At 40.0% G+C, this 18550-nt stretch overlaps 1 protein-coding gene and 1 long non-coding RNA gene across 10 annotated transcripts in view; one reads left to right on the forward strand and one right to left on the reverse strand.

Moving 5' to 3' along the window:
- The window catches only part of EEA1 (early endosome antigen 1), a 114384-nt gene extending 110474 nt beyond the window's left edge, over positions 1 to 3910 (reverse strand). For 3 of the 8 annotated variants that reach the window (XM_019710310.3, XM_019710307.3, XM_074325284.2), the window contains exon 1: positions 3642 to 3905. In XM_019710310.3, coding sequence (XP_019565869.3) covers positions 3642 to 3665 — 24 coding nt within the window. In that variant the 5' untranslated portion in view covers positions 3666 to 3905. Of the gene's footprint in view, positions 1 to 3641 lie in introns of all 8 variants that reach the window. The other 5 variants (XM_074325287.2, XM_074325286.2, XM_074325285.2 and 2 more) reach the window with 3 other exon arrangements.
- Positions 3027 to 18269, forward strand: LOC141570065 (uncharacterized). Of its 2 annotated transcripts, none has more exons than XR_012493873.2 (3): positions 3027 to 3124; positions 12302 to 12524; positions 17162 to 18269. It is a non-coding gene; the product is annotated as an uncharacterized LOC141570065 (long non-coding RNA). The 2 variants fall into 2 exon arrangements; XR_012493871.2 differs by lacking the exon at positions 3027 to 3124 and adding an exon at positions 4044 to 4390.
- Positions 18270 to 18550: the final 281 nt, after the last annotated feature.

Here is an 18550-nt window from a genome sequence, read left to right on the forward strand (position 1 = left end):
ATACTCCTTTCTCCAAGGAGACTCCCCACTTACAAAGTTTCCTTTCTAATCTTTCCTCCTCTGAACTATTTATAGCCTTCATTGTCTATGTCATTTACTTGGCACTTAATCATGTAAGTTGCTTGAAGTTCCCCTCAGAGACACGCCCCCTCCCCACAAGCTGGGTCTCATATTTTCCCCATATCTTCCTCAGTTAGTAGCATAGTACTAACTATACCAGTTGAGAAGTGGGGGAAAAGGGCAACGGGGTGCCAGGAAAAGGAAAATGGATTGGGAGTTTGAAAACATTGGCTGTAGACTGTTTTGATATCTACTAACTGTGTTGCCTTAGATAAATCACTGAATCTCTCTGTTTCTACTTCCTCATTTTTTTAATCAGACAGATAGACCTGTTGACCCTAAAAGAAACCTCCTATTTCTACAATTCTAGATTAAATCTATCTTTTCTTTAACCATATTATTGATATACTACACCAGTAAAGGTAAATTGAATATACTAATGTTAAATCACAGTGAGTTCCTTAAGAATGAAATTGCAACAAACTTTACAAACTGTTGAAAGTACTAAATGTTGATCATCTTTCTAGCCATCAAGCACTTTTAAATTCACATGTCTCTTCAAAAGACTATTAAGCAAAATAGTCACTATATACATATTAGAGCTACCTCAATTTTTTCCTCAGACCCTTTCAAGCCTCAGAGAGACAGACACCCTTTAGTAAGAGGAGGAGGAAGAGGAGAACCAGAAAGTAAATTCTCTGTAAAGTACCCAGGTACCTTATTGGTGATGTTCAAAGACTCTGAATTATAATTGATTATAAGCACATTATCTGTTTCTTCTTTCGAAAATGCCATTTAAAGGACAATATTCAGAAGAAAATTACAACAGTTAAAATGAGAAGGTCATCTAAAAACATAATGTTAAAGGAACGCAATATAATTTCAAAGCATGGAGACCATTTCAAACAAACCTCTAAAACAGCAACTTGAGTTTTAATCTTATATCTTAATATCTCTGCTGAGAAGTAAGATTATCAGGGTGGGGTAAAATAAAATCGTTACCATGTTACATAATTTAAAGATTCCAGTTATACTTGTTAGTAAATATCACCTGTGGAGTTAAATGTACATTCTACGTTCTAAACTACTAATAAAATCACAAGATTTCTTTCAGGCTTTTATCAAAACGCCCCTATTAAATGCTGAGCATTAAGAGACCCATGCGCATGATAAAAGCTGAACTCCAAAGGAATTCTCAGGCCTCACCATCGGATCTGCAGCCTTATCTCCGTTTCACTTCCTAAACTTAACTGCTCATGTTCCCCCTAATATTATTCCCCTTTTATGGCTCCTTGTCTTGGGATTTGCTGTTCCTCTGTCAGACATGCTTTTCCCTCTTTTGAGCTTCCAATACACCCTCCTCCCTGAAGTTTTTCATGGCTGCTCCAACACCCTCCTACAAAGCAGCGCCCACAGCACTCTTCATTCTTCCATTACACAGCACTGTGATTACTTTTAAATGTCCACTTCCACAACCAGGCTGTGAGTTATAAATGGAGGGCCGATATCTTATTTAACTGTTTCCCAGCCCCTGGCATATAACTGGCATTTACTTACACTCAGTATAAGTACACTGAAAAATAAATAAAGTAGTTAACCGTGAGAAACAATTCAAATTGTCCTATAAAAGAGTATCCATTTAACACAGTGGTTTTCAACCAAGGACAATTTAGCCCCTAGAGGACATTTGATAGCGGGGTGGGGGGATGGGGAGGGTGGCTACTGGCATCCAGTGGGTAGAAGCCAGGGATGCTGCTAAACATCTTGCAATGCAAAGGCGAGACCCCAAAATAAAAATCATCCAGGCTCAAATATCAATGCTGCCGTGGTTAAGAAACTCAGCTGTCCACTGACTTTTTCATATGTGACGGCTCTATGTCATATCTCAGCAAGAACCAGAATAAATTCCAATTGTGTAGTTTCAACTGAAACTTCTGCAACAGTTGATGCGCATGCACGACACTAAAAATGATCTTTATATAATCGTAATGCTAAACATTAAACTAACAGTACTGGAGAGCATCCCATATTTCTGAAAACTAATCTCTAACTACCAGAAGCTACTCTTGAGTCAGTAAACACTTTGTTTTATATATAAACTTTAAAACAAACCACAGGCAAAATGATTTTCGGTTGTGGAACTATGACAGAAAAATCTGAGGCATGAGGTAACCCATTCCTCCAGGTCCGATAAAAGAAGAATCTCTAAGTACTACAAATAAATCATGCACAGATGTCTCTCCTGTTGAACACATGAACTGATGGCAAGAGTAAAGGGCATGCCCTTGCTACTGCCCAAATCACCAGCTTATGAAGGTCTCAAAAAACCCTGCCAGAACCACTGCAAAAAATCATCAAATATCAATAAAGGGTGGCAGATACAAGGACATTAACTATGTCTCCCCAATATATGACCAAGTTTCACATGACTTAAACATTTCACAAAAGCTATGCAGAAGCAAGAACACTCCCTTTCCATATAGCGTTGACTCAACTCTCTTAGCACATTCCTTGGCTGAATACCACAAATTCACTAATTTCTTCTGTCTTTTGCACTAGCCATCCTACTCACACGATAACCAATTAATGGGTTTGGCACCAACTATGCAATCCTTTACATTTTGTTGCACCCTATTAGTCTCAAAAAGAAGAAAAGAAGCCATCCAAAACAAAAACTTAAGTAACTCTTATAGGAAAATACATTTTATGTTATTCCAGGAATGGATTCCTGAACAATACACGTACAGCTTTCCAATGCTCTAATCGTCATATCTTAAGGTTTTTCCAGATTCCAAATACAGATAGCACTGGCAGAACGTGAAAGAGTTAGTGTATACCACGGGATAAAGCCCCCTGCGAATTTAGTCTTGGACAGCTCAAAAGAGGGACTGGCTGGGAGGGGAAAACGCATGTTTAATTGAGAAAAAAAAAAGTTTCCAACAGTGAGTAATATCTTCCTTCTCAGCTGACTCTGCCAGCAAGTGTCGGTACCAGGATTGGGCCCATGCTAGGCCGGGTTTCACTACATCCCCCCCCAACATTGTCCAGACACGAAACCGAAGCGGTAAGTGGCAGGTGCGCGTGGTGTAAAGTTGGGGGCACCACGGGCGGGGAGGGTGGGGTGGGAGCTAAGCGAGCCTCCCGCGATCTCCCCGGGCGGTCTCCGCGCTTCGGCAGGCACTAGCTCACCATGGACACCGCCGTTCCAGGGTCTGGGAGGAACGCGCCGGTACCACACCCTCCTTCCCCTCCGCCCTCTGCAATGACAGCCCCGCGCCACAGCCGGACGCCCGGCCTGGGCGCACGGGGCCACGGAGGACAAGGCGTCCCGCCCCGGGCTCTGGCCCGTCGCCCCGCCGTCGCCCCAGCCGCCCTCCCTGCCCCCACGGCCCGACCCTGGGGCGGACGACCGCGGCCTAATCGCTTCCCGGGCAGCGGGGCCTAGAGAAGGAAGGAGCCCGAGCTAAGGAGGGGGCGCCCGCGCTGCCGCCAGGGCTCCTCAGCTCCGCGGCGGCACCCGCAGCCCAGGGCTCAGGCTCTCCCGCTCACGTGCTGCCGGAAAGACGATTTCACTCTCTTACCCGCTGCAAAATCCTCCTTAACATGGTTTAAACACCACCGGCGCTGTCGCGTTGACTCTCCGGACCCTACGCGGGGGCACTGATTACTCGGGGGTGCGCGGGAGGGAGGGACTGAGCCAGAAGGGGGCCAGGGAGAAGGTCGGGGCGAGGCGGTGGCAGTGGCCGCTCCAGCAGCCCCGACTTCCCCACAGGCGGCGAGAGGGAGCGCGCGCGAGCGAGCGACGAGGTAGCCTGCGAGCGCCCGCCCGCCCGCCGGGCCACCCCCGTAACTGACAGCTGGGCGGGCCCGCTCGCCGCCGCCCCGCCCCCTCGGCCTGTCCATCCGCGGGGGGGCGGGGCTGGAAGGGGCCTGGCCAGGCCCCGCACCAATCGGAAGCGGCGGCGGCGTGGGCGGATGCATGACGGACAGGCGGCAGGATACTTGTGCCGCCGCTCCTTCCGGCGGTCCGGGTAACGCGGTGGCCGCGGAGCGCACTCCCGCCTTCCGTCAGAGGCCGCGCCCGCGCGCAGACCGCGTGCCCGCTAGGAAGGTGGGTGGGGAACCCTGGGGCCTGGCGTTGGGGTGCCGCTGACCGTGACCCGAAGAGAGGGGTCCCGGATGGGCACCTGAGACAGCACCTCCGGATCCTCGGTAAAATTTGTCAGTGTGATCCTGGCCTAAACTATGACTGGACTGGATCCTCGTCTCTGCTGGAGGCGCTTATCCCCTGGGTGGAAGCGAAGGAGAGAATCACCGACAAGATAAACCGGTCTGTTGGGCTTCCCTGCCCTTGTCCGAACCCTTGTATCGTTTCCCTACTTCCTCCCTGCTTCCAATTTCAGCCAAAGAGGAAATAAAGAATCAGAAGAGTTGGAAGAAACTGGAATTTGAGTTAGCAAGAAAAGTTGTCCCTGTGGGACTGTAGCAACAATATTTAATGGACTGATGTCCCTAACATGCTGCACTTTATCTTTCTAAAGCCCATGTTTGAACCATTCTAAGAAATTTTAAATCCTATTCTGATAATAGATATATGTAGTGAATCAGCATTAATGTGTGTGTTTTATAGGTTAAGAAAAAATAATGAGGTCGCAGATAGACAGCACGCCAAAACAAGGACGTGGACTTGGGACTGACTTCCAGGAACAACGTCGTTATTTAAACTCAAAAATCACAGCTTCAGAGTCCTACCATTCTGCTAGTATTCACAGCTATCTAAGTAGTTTAACTTTTATCCTGAGATGAAGAGAAAAGCCTTTAATATTGTTTAAATAGGAAAAGAGAGGGAATAATGCAACTAACCTTGGGGGCAGGGAGAGAAGAGACTGAAGTCTACCACGCAATGAATGGAGTGGGTATAGAAACTACTTCCAAGACTTTTGATAGGATGCAGCAAATATTATTGTTTGTTTGTTTGTTTTATTTTTTGACTCTTTTTTGTTGCAAATATTCTCAAATGAGTTAATGTAAGTGTTCTGCAAAGTGTAAAACATATGATGTAATGTTATTTCTATCCCAAACATGTTCTATTCTTTACTGTGTGCCTGTAATGCAGCAAAACAGTCATGCCTACAACTATTATAATACATTATTAATCACTATTGATAATAGTGCACTTAAATACTTCCAAGCAAACATTGCAATGTGCATACTTTTCCATTTTTCCATACACAGGTGTGTTATTTTCAGACAATATAGGAAATATTTTCACCAATTAGCGTGATAAAACTGTGTGAAATAATACATATACAGAGGCTGCCAAAAAAATGTATACACAGTTTAAGAAAGGAAAACACTATTAAAATTGTAATACTCAATTTTTACCAATAACGAAAGATGAATACGTCACGTTTGACTTCTGCAATTATAAGAGGTGCTCAAAGTGGTTACCATCAGAGCAATTTTAACAGTTTTTTCCTTTCTTAAAATATGTATACATGTTTTTGGCATCCTCTGTATATTTGGTCTCTACCCCAAGTTCCTGACACAGAGCTTCCAAAATCCTTGTAATTTCCTTAGCGTTAGGGTGCTAGGAGCAGCTCTTGTTTTAATATTTGGTCTTTGACCCTGGTTCCTGACACCAGACCTTCTAAGATCCTTGGAATCCCCAGAGTGCTAAGAGTGTCCTTTTGTATGCTAATGAGATGACTGGTGGTACAGCTCCCCAGATTGTTTTAGAATTGGGGCTGAACACTGGAAAGACCAAGAAGTGTTGAGAAGGTCGGGATTTTCAGACCCACCCCCTTTCCACCAATGGAAGGAAGAGGGGCTGGAAGAGTTCATCACCACCGAAGGCCAACCAAGTCTACCTATATGATGGAACGTCCCTGAAAACCCTAAACATGAGGTTTGGAAAGCTTCTGGTTAGTGAACCCATCAAGATGCTGGGAGAATGGTGTGCCTGGAGAGGGAACAAGGAGGCCCTGCACCCCTTCCCTTATACCTTGCCTTATGCCCCTCTTCCACTTAGCTGTCCCTGAGTTTTATCTTTTATAATAAATCGGTAATAATAAGTAAAGTGTTTCCCCGAGTTCTGTGAGCTAGTACAGCAAATTATTGAAACTGAGGTTGGTGTTATGGGAACTCTAAATTTGTATGCAGTTGGTATGAAGTACATATGACAACCTGGGACTTTCAACTGGTATCTGAAGTTGGGGACATTCTTATGGGACTGAGCCCTTAACCTGGAGGGTCTGCCTTAACTCCAGGTCATTAGTGTCAGAATTCAGTGACTTTGTAGGACACCCAGTTGGTGTCCAGAGAATTGGAGAATAGCTTGGTGTAGAATAAAAAACTCCACACATTCAGTGTCAGAAGTGTTATAAGTAGAGAAAGGAAACAGTTTGTTTCATTTAAAGTGGTATTTCTCTTTTTTGTTTGTTTTTCAAAAATTAATTTAGTCTAAAGCTGCTTATTAATGTCACATGCTAAGGCCATCTCTACTGGAATTCTCCTGTGGACTCTTTTGACTAATGTAATAGACTCATCTAGGACTTAGCAGATGGGTTATTCAAAAATCTGTGTGCTCCCCTCCCCCATGCAGCTTATGATAACTCCGTCATTGGAATAATACACTAGAGAACTTAATTACTGCAAAAGAAAATAAGCAGTGGGTGAGATATAGTCATGTAAAAATACCCTTCACTAATCTAGCAGCTTCCCACACGTAACAGATCTACTTACCTTTTCTGGCCATTAATTCCTATTCATTCAGCTCATTTACATCAATATCCTCTGTTCTTTGACTCCACCAACACCTCCAGTCCACTGGCCCCTCTTGCTTTCTTACAATCAGCCATTTCCCTAGCATCCTCATTTCCATCAAAATCCAGCTGTCTATGATTCAACATTATAGTCCCCCAACCCTTGCAAATATGTTTAACTTTTTCACCTTTTGTCCGCTGTTGTTTTCATCTAGCAGAACCCAAACCTAACTATCCACCTACTCTGCGCTGCACAGGAGCAGCTGAATATCACTAGAGATACACATACACAACTGGGGCTATTGGGCTCATTGTACATTATAGTCACAGATCTCAGGCAGAAGCTCAACACAGACCAGCAGCAATCCTGTTACCCTTTCCTCCTTTCTTCTTTGTCTTGATGTCCAGAATGGCATTCACACCTATAGCCGTTTCTCTGATTTTCCTTGCATTTTCTTAACCCACTCCAGTCACGCATCCTTCTCACCGACTCCAATGAGACGTCTCATGTTAAGATTACTAATGACCTACATGTTGTCTAATCTAGTGACAACTTTATTGTTTTTGACTTTGACTCTCACATTCAGAACAGTCGACCACCCTCTCCATGAATTATTTTATTCTCTTGGCTTCCCAAACAATGCACTTTCTGGTTTTTCTCCTGAATAAACATTCCTTCTCAGACTCAATTGTTAACTGCTCTACTGTGTATCTGAATATTCACGTGCCCCCCCACTCTGTCCTAAGACCCCTCCTTTTATCTATCACACACAGTCTAGAAGTTATCTCAGCCAGTCTCCTGGCTTTAAATTTTATCTGCCCAAAACTCCCAAGTCTATATCTCCAGGCTGACTTCTCCCCAGATTTCCAGACTGGTATAACAAATCACCTACTTCACATTTCTTCTTGGATGTCTACTGAACATCTCAAACTTAACATGGCCCAAACAAAAATTACACTTTTATCTTCAAACTGCTTCTTTGCCAGTTTTCCTGTCCCAGTATGTACCATTTTTAGGCACTCATTAGGATCAAACCAAAAATCTTGGAGTTATCTTTGATTTCTCTCTTTATCTCATCACTTCCCATCCCCCAGCACAACCATCAGAAAATCTTGACCGGTCTACCTCCAAAACATATCCTAAATCTGCCACTTCTTTCCATTATCACCCTAGTCCATAGCCCTTTCATCTCCTGTCCAGATTACTATAATAGTTTCCTGGTTGTTCTCCCTGCTTTTACTTTGGCTTTCCTGTAATCCATTCAATACACAGCGTTTAGGAACAACTTTAAAAAAATGCAAATCAAATAATGTCACTGTCCTTCTTAATTGTAGCTTCCTATCATAAACACAATGAAATCCCAATGCCTTATCTTGGCTCATGCACCCTGTCGATTTGGCCCTGCCTACATCTCTGCCTTCCACTTTTAATGATTCTCCCCTTGACTTCATATGCCCCAGCCTCTCTGAACTTTTATGCTCCAATTGCACAAAGCTTATTACTTTCTCTGTACCAATGAGTTCCTATTTACGAAATGTTTTTCCCTGAGATCTTACAATAAATTTTGTGGTACTCATACTGCATCTTTAAAAGTCACCTCCTCAGAGATGTCTTCAAGGATTACCTCATCTAAAGTCGTCTTCAATGTATCACATCACCCATTTTAATGATCTGCATAGCAGAGAAAACTACCATTTCTGCTTTTCTTGTTTGTCTATTTATGTCTCCCCAACAAGAATGTAAGTTCCCTGAGTAGTAGGACCTTATCTCTTGTTCACTGCTGTATCCCCAATTATTAAAACAGTGCTCAACCCATAGTTAGCAATTAATAAATAGTTGTTGATGCCTGAATAAGGAAAAGAAAGAAGAAAAGGAGAAAGGTGCTATGGCACCTTCCTGTTTGTATCCATCTAAATTTCATAATACTGCCACCCAATCTGTGGAATTTTGTTCTAATAGCCCAAAAGGAGTAAGAGAGAAGTGTATATAATTATTTCTGTAAGAGTAGCCCTATAGGGTTCCTCAAACTCATATCGTCCTACTTGTGAAGATATGGTCCAAATCCAACAATTTTGAGAGCAATCCAAGCCTTTGATCCTATTTGGTATTCTTTTTTCTTTTGATATAGTATGTACGTATGTTCCTTGACTCTTCAAAATTTCCCAATATTTATGGGAAACAACATATTCTTGACCTTCTATAAATTAGAACATTTTTCTTCTTGTTAATTCTCATGTAACAACCAAATAATTCATTTTTAATTACAAGTATATCCATGAAAAATTACAACACAATAAGCAGAGTGCAGACAATGGCTCTGTATAAGTAAGGCAAAAATAGTTTAAGGATTCTAATGAATACACACAGGACCACTAACCAGCTCTGTGGCATCAAGTAGAGTCTTTTTTAACTTAACTGAATTATTCACTTTTTTAAAAAAGTTTTTCCTTTGGCTCATTTATTTATTGGTACCTTTAAAACAAAATTGAGATATAATTCACAAATTATAAAGTTTACACTTTTAAAGTGTACGATTCTTAGTGGTTTTTAGTATATTCTAAACATTGTGCAACCATCGTGAACCAACTAATCAAAGCTTAGTGTCAATTTGTGCTTCTTACAGCCCTTGAGGGCAGGATGAGGAGGGAGGCAAATGTGAAGGCTTCAAATACGTGGGGAGATACATGAATTTTCCAGAAATCCCTACTGGTTTTCTCCATACTTTAGTAGACTCGATTAACCTCAAGGAAAATATCAGGTCTCCACTAAATTTCTTTGGAGGCAGGTTTAGGGAAAACCCAAAATAATAGTTATGTTTTAATATCTATTAAAAATAATGTTCTCAATATACATATGGCATAGGCCATGGTCAAGCCTATTGCATTTAAACCACAAGTTGGTGGAGTACAAAATAAGTTATGGAATCAAATAGAGATGACACAATAAAAATTCCCATCTATGATACTAGGGAAGAAAAAAATAAAATATATAGTCACAAGATGTAAAGTACAGCATAGGGAATATTATCAATTGTATTGTAATGGCTATGTACGGTATCAGATGGGTAGTTGACTTGTTGGGGTTATCACTTTGTGAGACATGTAAATGTCTAATCACTATGTTGTTTCATACACCTGAAACTAATAATAAAAAATAAATAGATAATAGGGTGATCTCTTGAGTGCCAATGTGGCTCCTCCAATCATACACAGAAAGTTCACGGTTGGGATTTTCTGACCTGGTAGACTTCTCATTCTGTGTGGGTTTTCATAAACAACACATTTTGGGAACTAGGAAAGCAATGGGGATCTAGGATATCTCACCTTTTGATCTTGGAAATATCTTTACATTGCCTGTTTGCAAAAAAAATTTAGTAAATCAAAGTGAAATTGAAGTTAAATCAAATCCAAATCATCATTCTTATCAGTCTTCTGAGACCAATCTGTGAACCCTCTAGCTCAGGGGTGTCCAAACTGCGGCCCGTGGGCCAACTGCAGCCCGCAATTCATTTTTAATTGGCCCGCAGCAAATTCCAAAAATATATTTAGTTTACTTAAATAAACCAGGTGAGGCAATACGTACTTCACCTCGAGTGAGTGGCCCGGCTGTTTGTGTATTTTACCACATATGGCCCTTGGTGAAAAACATTGAAAAAAGTTTGGATACCCCTGCTCTAGCTGAACAGCCAACCAAACGTAATAAGTCACCAAAGGCAATGTGGGTGAATTGTAGCAATGGAACTAGAGGGGAGCAAAATTTGCCACCCCAAATAAGCCTCCATGGCATAAAGATAATTTTAGGCTGGTTATTTTTAAGAAATAGCAGATATGAGAGAAGCTCCGAAAACCAAGCAGAAGTGACCCTTTGTAAGAGACATTCACGTGTAAAAGGGAAATCTCCACTGGTAGTGTTGTCTCCCTCTCTGTAGCAAGAAGAGAATGATGACTCAATCTAGAAACTTGCATCAATAGAGAAGGCAGTGACTTGACTCTGCAGAAAAACCTTGCCCTTGTTTACTGTGCTTTTCCTGGTGACCGCCCATAACTGACTCCTTCCATCCCCCAACCTCTTCTTTTGTCTTTAACTGAAAATGGTGTTTAAGGTGATGGCTTCCACCATTTTGGAGAGTTACTCAGTCTCCCTGAGTCTCTCCCATGTATACAGGAGGTATACATGTTATTAAACTTGTATTTGTTTTTCTCCTATTAATCTGACTTCTGTCAGTTTAATTATTAGAACAGGCAGGGAACCTAGAAGGGAAGAAAGGAAAGTGTTTCCTCTCCTACAGAACTAATATCTGAAACTGTCTTCTCACATGCTTCTGAGATGTGTTTTTGAGGTCAGATAAAGTTATTTAACACGTTTGATAGAGACCTGTCATCAGAGCATTGGTTAGCGCTGGCATTTCCTTGGATTTGCTAAGTCCAGTGTTTATCTAAGTGTGTCCTTCCAAGCCCTAAGTTCTCAGAGGTCACCTCAGTGAACGGGGAGAAGCAAGAAATTAAGGCCCTGTGTTATTCGCTCTTGCATCAGCTGATGTAGCTTCACTTTTATGTTTTACATCATGAGGTTCTGATTAAGATGTTTCAAAAAATGGGGAAAGTATGTCAGGCGCCCAGAAGGAAAAGTGTAGTTGAAGATATTTTCAAGGAGGGGCTATTTAAGCGGGCATGGTCAGAGGTTAAGAAAACCAGTAAGAAATGGTAAAGCACACCTCGGTTAGCAACAGCAGGAGTTATCCCATAGTATCTAATTGGACTAGTGCCTGAAGGGGTAAGAAGAGGGAGCAGTTATCAGAATCTCAAGAAAACTGTGAGGGAGAGCTGCAGGACCGGAGCTGTGACCTCCAGTAGAGAAATATTTAGAAAATACTTAGATGTGGCAGGGAGGGTACCAAGGGAATATATGTCCCGGCTTCACTCCTTTCCCCCTTCTGGATTTCATGCTGGTGCTTTCCACTGGCCCAACCTAATGAGGAGACAGAGAACAAGGAAGCTTGCAGGAGCAAGGAGTGGATCAAGTTCAGCTTCCAAAGGCAGAGCAGCTGAGACCTCATGTTACATACGAGTCGAGCTATGTTCCCTCTGGAGAAACGCTGGAAAATAAACTAGATTCTATATACTCATGTATACTATATCTAAGTCATTAAGAACAAAGAGTGTGGTCCAGCGTTAGGCATGTTCATACGGTTCTATGTTAAATATCGTGGATGAGTTCACTGAGGATCAGAAGTTTGAAAATTATCCATGTCTACAAAGCTGTGATTCCTTCCATATATCACATTAAAAATAAATATAAAATTAATGGTCAACATTTTAAAACTCTTTTCAATTAAAAAGTTCTGGAAATGGATGATGGGATGGTTGCACAAGAATGTGAATGTACTTAATGCCACTGAAAGGTACATTTAAAATGGATTAAAATGGTAAATATTACATTATTATATTTTACCACAATTTTTTAAAAAAAAAATAAGAGGTAGAAATTTGACACAGAAGAGGAAGTGGAAGATGTGACAATGGAAGCAAGAGATTGCAATGAGGCAAGGAAGAGGTCATGAGCTAAGGAATGCAGGTGGCCTCCAGAAGCTAGAAAAGGCAAACAAAATCTTCACCTTGATCTCCTGAAGGAACCAGCCCCTGAAGACACCTTGACTTAAGCCTAGTGAAGCTGATTACAGTCTTCTGGTCTCCAGAACTGTAAGATAATAAATTTGTGTTGTTTAAAAAAAAAAAATACTTTTCAATTAGCAATATACACATTGAACTTGGAGTGACAGTGTGCAGGCAATATCTGAAAATGAGTTTTGAAAGGAAGGGAGGGAGAAAGGTAAGAAGAGAGAGAGAGAGAGGGAAGGGAAGGGAAGGGAAGGGAAGGGAAGGGAAGGGAAGGGAAGGGAAGGGAAGGGAAAAGAGAAGAAGAAAAAATTAAATTTCAGACCAGTTGTTGATAGTAAACTTACTTGGTAAACCTTCCAAAACATGTAGACTCTTTTTCCCCTAACTGTGGTGATTTTAAAATATATCTGCAAATTCTTTGACAGTCTTCCCACCAAAAAGTAGAATCAAATTTACCTTCCCTTGACGGTAGGCTGGACTCAGTGACTTGCTTCAAATAAATAGTGATTGTGTGACTGTCGAGGCCAGCTAGCCTACAGCTGTTTAACAAATACAAGCAGAATATTTTATTATATAATTGTTAGCTCAATATATGTTCCAAGAAATTGCCTTGTTTGGAAAATTATATCATGAACTTGAACTTCAAGCTTCCAGTACTAGAACTACTCAACTTTGGAAGAATGTTGCCAGAATTGCCCCAGGAGAGTGAATGGTATTATTATTTATTGATTTTCATAATTTGTCTAAAGAAGGTGGGCTACAGGATCATTATTGCCTACCTCCCATATGTTCTCAATGGTTTAGTGGACACTTTTAAGGTTTCTATTATATATTATTTATTTGCTGGTGATCCCCAAATTTGCAGTCTGGCTCTCTCTTCTAAATATGAAACCCAAATATTTAACAGCCTACTGAATAAATCCCCATCGATATCCCACAGAATCCTCAAGCTCAATTCAAATGTCTAAACTCTAAATTGATTCTTCGTCTGCCTACCCTTCATTCAGATCCCTGTGTGCTCCTGGGTTCCTATATCAGTCCCGGTACCACCATGCCGACGCTGGAAACCGGAATGTCATATTTGTCCCCCTTTTACTTCTGCCGATATTCAATTAATCACCTAGTCCTGTAAATTCTAGCTCACATGGCCTCATTTTCAAGTCACTCCATTGTAACCTGGGTTGCCAATAGATCTCTGATTTGGGTCTTGCATTCCTCCAAATTCATTCTCCACACTGCAGCCAGAGTGATCTTTCTAAAACATAAATCTGATCATCATTACACCTCCTACTTAAAATTCTTCACTAAGTCCCCATGATATTGAGGATAAAAACCCAAACTTCTTACTGTGGATAACAAAGCCACAGGTACCCCTCCATCTTTAATCTATCAACATTATTTTCTTTGCATTGTCACTTCAGGAGTGCTGTACAATTACAGGTTTCTGGCTCATCACAACTTATCCCTTACCTCTGGACCATTACATATGCTGTTCCCTATGCCTGGGATGTTCCCTACATTCATCCTCCCTTTGTCTAATTCCTACTCATCCCAAACTCTCATACCCTCCCCCAAATTAAGCAGGAGAAGAGACCTTCACAGACTCAAAATACTCTGGGCTACATGACAAATATGTCCCTGAGGTGCATCATTCAACTACCTCCTCTTGTTCTGAATGCAGACACCCCTCCCCCCAAAAAATTTCAGTCATAATTGGCTTCCTTGATAGATTTGTCTTTAAAGAATAAATGCACTGGTCCTGTTGATGCAAGCATAACAATCCACATGAACATTTTATTGTCCATTGTAAATTAATAAAATGACAGTTTGATAAGCTTGGATAATATGAATTTGCCAAGAGAAGACTCACAAAAATACAAGTTTTGAGCCTGCAAAGCAAAGATTTGGAGCTTGTACCCCAGTGAATTTACCAATGTAAATGAACTTCCTGAGGTCTCTTGACAGCTAGCCAGCTGGCCTCCCTAGGTGGCATAATTAGAATGATGAGTTGAAAAGAATTTAGACCTAATGCACTGCCATCTCCCCTTTATAATTTGATAGAAACTTAGTGGTAAGAAGATTCCAGGATCATCTAATTCAAACAGTGCATTGCTTAAGTCCATAGATTGCTTAGAATAGTCTGAAAATCCAGAGTATTGTAATCAGGGCTCAAAAAGTGGTCCTTTGTGAAATACTAATCTGAAAATGTCTCTACCACCACAGAGCTGGTAGCATCAGCAAGCAATGAGTGGATAAAGCAATTCACTTAATATGATTGTTATTAATATTTAAATTATTATTGTGTAAAAAATATTCTGGGTATAAGAGTCTCTCTCTCTCTCTCTCTCTCTCTCTCTCTCTCTCTCTCTCTCTTTCTCTCCTTCCTTCCTGCCCTTCTTCCTCTATCTATATCGATCTGTACTAAGAAAAGTGCTTTCTTTGTTGAGGGAGACAAAATCTATCTGATAACTCAGGACGATCACTCATTTATGTTTTCACTTCTAAATGATATTAAAATATACTTAATATCAGCATTTGCAAAATTACATGAAAACTAATAGGTGGTACACTTTTAAAAAATACTTTAAAGACAATGCTTGTCACAGGTGAGTTGGCTAAATTGGATTCAAAAATGTATTTTATTTGAGAGATTTTGGTTAATATGTAAAATGGACACTTATTTGCTAGAAAACAAGCAAGCAAACAAACACATTAATCTGGGATGTTAATTAAAGAACAACTTCAGAAAATACAGTCTTCCTCCTCTCACTTTTACCTTGTAGGGGAGGAAAAACGTTTCCTCTGCTTCTTAGCTTAAGTACCTGGGAGGAGCAACTTAAACTAACAAAAACAGATTAACAGGAGAAAAGGCATACAATTTTAATTGATGTTAATATGTATACATGCATAAGGACTGCACAAAAAAAGAAGTGAAAAACCTAAAGAAGTGGTTAGACTTGGGAGCTATATAATTTTAACAAAAAGTGGTGATACATTCTGGAGAACTAACTACAAAAAGGAAGGGGATTTGGGGCTTCCAGGGCAGATAAATTGTGGGAAAGTGACTAGGAAATATATGGAAGGATCTAATGGAGGATAAGGGCTATTTTAGTAAGATTTGCTTATGCAGACTCATCTCGGTGCCAGCTCTCCATCTCCAGTATGATAAATTAATTAAACAAGGAGGCCATTAGACTGAGGTGATTCTAATGCCTTAGCAGCCTCAGCCTATGTGAGCAAACCAATACCTGAGCCTGAAATACCTCAAGATTAGGAAATCAAAACCCAAGAACAACCAATCACAACCAATTAAGCTCTCCTAAATAAGGCAATTGCTTAAGATAGAGCCAGTCAAATAATTTTCTTGCTTTACTTTCACCTCTTTTCTATAAAAGTCTTGTCCCTAGCTACTGTTGGTAGAGGCTCCTAACAACTTCTGTTTTAGTGCTGCTCAATTCAAATCAATTTTCACTCAAGTAAACTCATAAAAATGTTAATATGTCTCAGTTTATGACAAGTGATAAGGATAGCTCTCCTCCCCTTGCTACAGAAAAAAGGAGAAACGTATGCCCAGCTTTTAGACAGAAAAGGGGAGGGCAGAGAACTCAGCTAAAAAAAATAATAAGTAAGAAAATCTAGGTGATACAAACACATTTTTGTTTAATATTTCATGAAGTGGACAGCCTCCTTTTGAAGAACTGAAAAATGGGCAGAAGGCAAGAAGCTTTTATAGGATTAAGAATAAAGAACAAGGGAGAGAGACAAATAGAAAATATCTGATTAGCTGGGGCCACCTGATAAAACTTTTGTTTGGGGTGAGAATGTCCAGAATTGGCTTGATGTTTGGGGATTGGCTGACTGAATACACTGGGTTTCTGGTCAAGTGGAACATTTACAAGGACGTGAAAATTATCTAAGTTTCTGTTTGCTGACATGGTACCCTGAGCAGGAACGGTTCATCTCTGGCCTAGAAATTTATTTCAACAACTCTAATTGTATCTGCGGTTTCTCAGTTGCTTTCAGCTCTAACTAACCAATACACTATAGTGGCATATTTGGGAGGTGGCATATCCTGATTCCCTTCAATCTAATGCCTCTGCCCAGGTTGTAGAGCATAATGTGGCCTTCAAAAACAATGATTAGCTTGCACAATTAATTTTAAATCCAGGTTGGCAATTTTGTTCTGACAGGTAGTAGAATATGTCACCCCAAAATATGCCTCTTTGGCACAAGGATTCTTTTGAGAAACAGCAAAGGCAAGAGAAGCTCTAAAAACAAAAATAGAAGTTATCCTTTTGTAAGAGACATTTGCTTTTTGAAAGGAAATCTCCGTCTCTAAGGGAGTCTCCTTCTCTGTTCCAAGAAGAGGAGCATGACTAAATTACAAGAGAATCTATCAATGGAGAAGGCATCAACTTAAACCTGCATAACTAACTTTACCCTTAATTACCATGATTTACTTAGTAAATCATGTAATTGACTCCCTCCCTGCCACATACACATACACCTTTCCTTCTGTTGTCTTTAGCCGAAAATGGTATTTAAACTGCTGACTTAGACCACCTAGGGGAGTTATTTATTTTTCCATGGGTATCTCCCATATATACATGTTAATACATTTCTATTTGTTTTTCTCTTGTTAATCTGCCTTTTATTACAGGATGTCTCAGCCACTAGCTTAGAAGGCTAGAAGGAAAATTATTTTTCTTCTTCTGCAGGTCACTCAAGAAACTACTACAAGATCAGGAACAAGACAAAGATGCCCACTATCACCACTTCTATTCGACCAAGTATTGGAAATCTGAGCCACAGCAATCAGACAAGACAAAGATACAAAAGGCATCCAAATCAGTAAGGAAGAAGTAAAAATGTCACTATTTGCAGATGACATTATACTATATATAGAAAGTCCTAAACACTCCAGAAAATATATATATATAATAGCAGAAGTAATAAATGAATTCAGTAAAGTGGCAGGATACAAAGCCAATATACAGAAATCTGTTGCATGTTTATACACCAATGATGAATGATCAGAAGAAGAAATTAAGAAAACAATGCTCTTACTATCAAAACAATATACAGATTCAATGCAATCCCTATTTAAATACCAATGGCATTCTTCTCAGACCTAGAACAATTGATCCTAAAATGTATGTGGAACCACAAAAGACCCTGCAAAGCCAAAGAAACCTTGACAAAGAACAAAGTGGGTGGTATGATTTTCTGTGATTTCAAACTAAACTACAAAACTACTATAATCAAATCAGCATGATACTGGCATAAAAATAGATATATACATCAGTGGACTAGAATAGAGAGCCCAGAAATAAATCCTCACTTATATGGTCCATTAATCTGTGACAAAGGAAGTAAGGGTATACAATGGGGTAAAGATAGTCTCTTCAATAAGTGGTGTAGGGAAAATTGGAGAGATACCTGGAAAAATATGAAATTAGACTACTTTCTTATAGCAAATGCAAAAATAAACTCAAAAATGGATTAAAGACTTTAATGTGAGACCTGAAAACATAAAAACTCCTAGAAGAAAACATAGGCAGTAAACTCTTTAACATCAGCCTTAGCAATATCTTTTTGGATATGTCTCTTTGGGCAAAGGAAACAAAAGAAAAAATAAACAATGAAACTACATCAAACTACAAAGTTTCTGCACAGCAAAGAACCATCAACCAAACAAAAAGACAACCGACTAAATTGGAGAATATATTCAGAAATGACATCCAATATGGGATTAATATCCAAAATATATAAGGAACTCATACAGCTTCATTCACACACACACACACACACACACACACACACACACACACATGCCTGCATATGTGTTTTCCCGAAAATAAGACCTAGCCAGACAATCAGCTCTAATGTGTCTTTTGGAGCAAAAATTAATATAAAACCCGGTCTTATTTTACCGTAAGACCTGGTCTTACATAATATATAACATAATATAATATAATATAATATAATATAATATAATATAATATAATATAATATAATATAATATAATATAATATAATATAATATAATAATATAATATAATATAATATAATATAATATAATATAATATAATATAATATAATATAATA

The sequence above is a fragment of the Rhinolophus sinicus genome, chromosome 1, assembly GCF_057876585.1.
Source record: "Rhinolophus sinicus isolate RSI-liver-muscle chromosome 1, RSI-T2T, whole genome shotgun sequence".
Classification (NCBI taxonomy): Eukaryota; Metazoa; Chordata; class Mammalia; order Chiroptera; family Rhinolophidae; genus Rhinolophus; species Rhinolophus sinicus.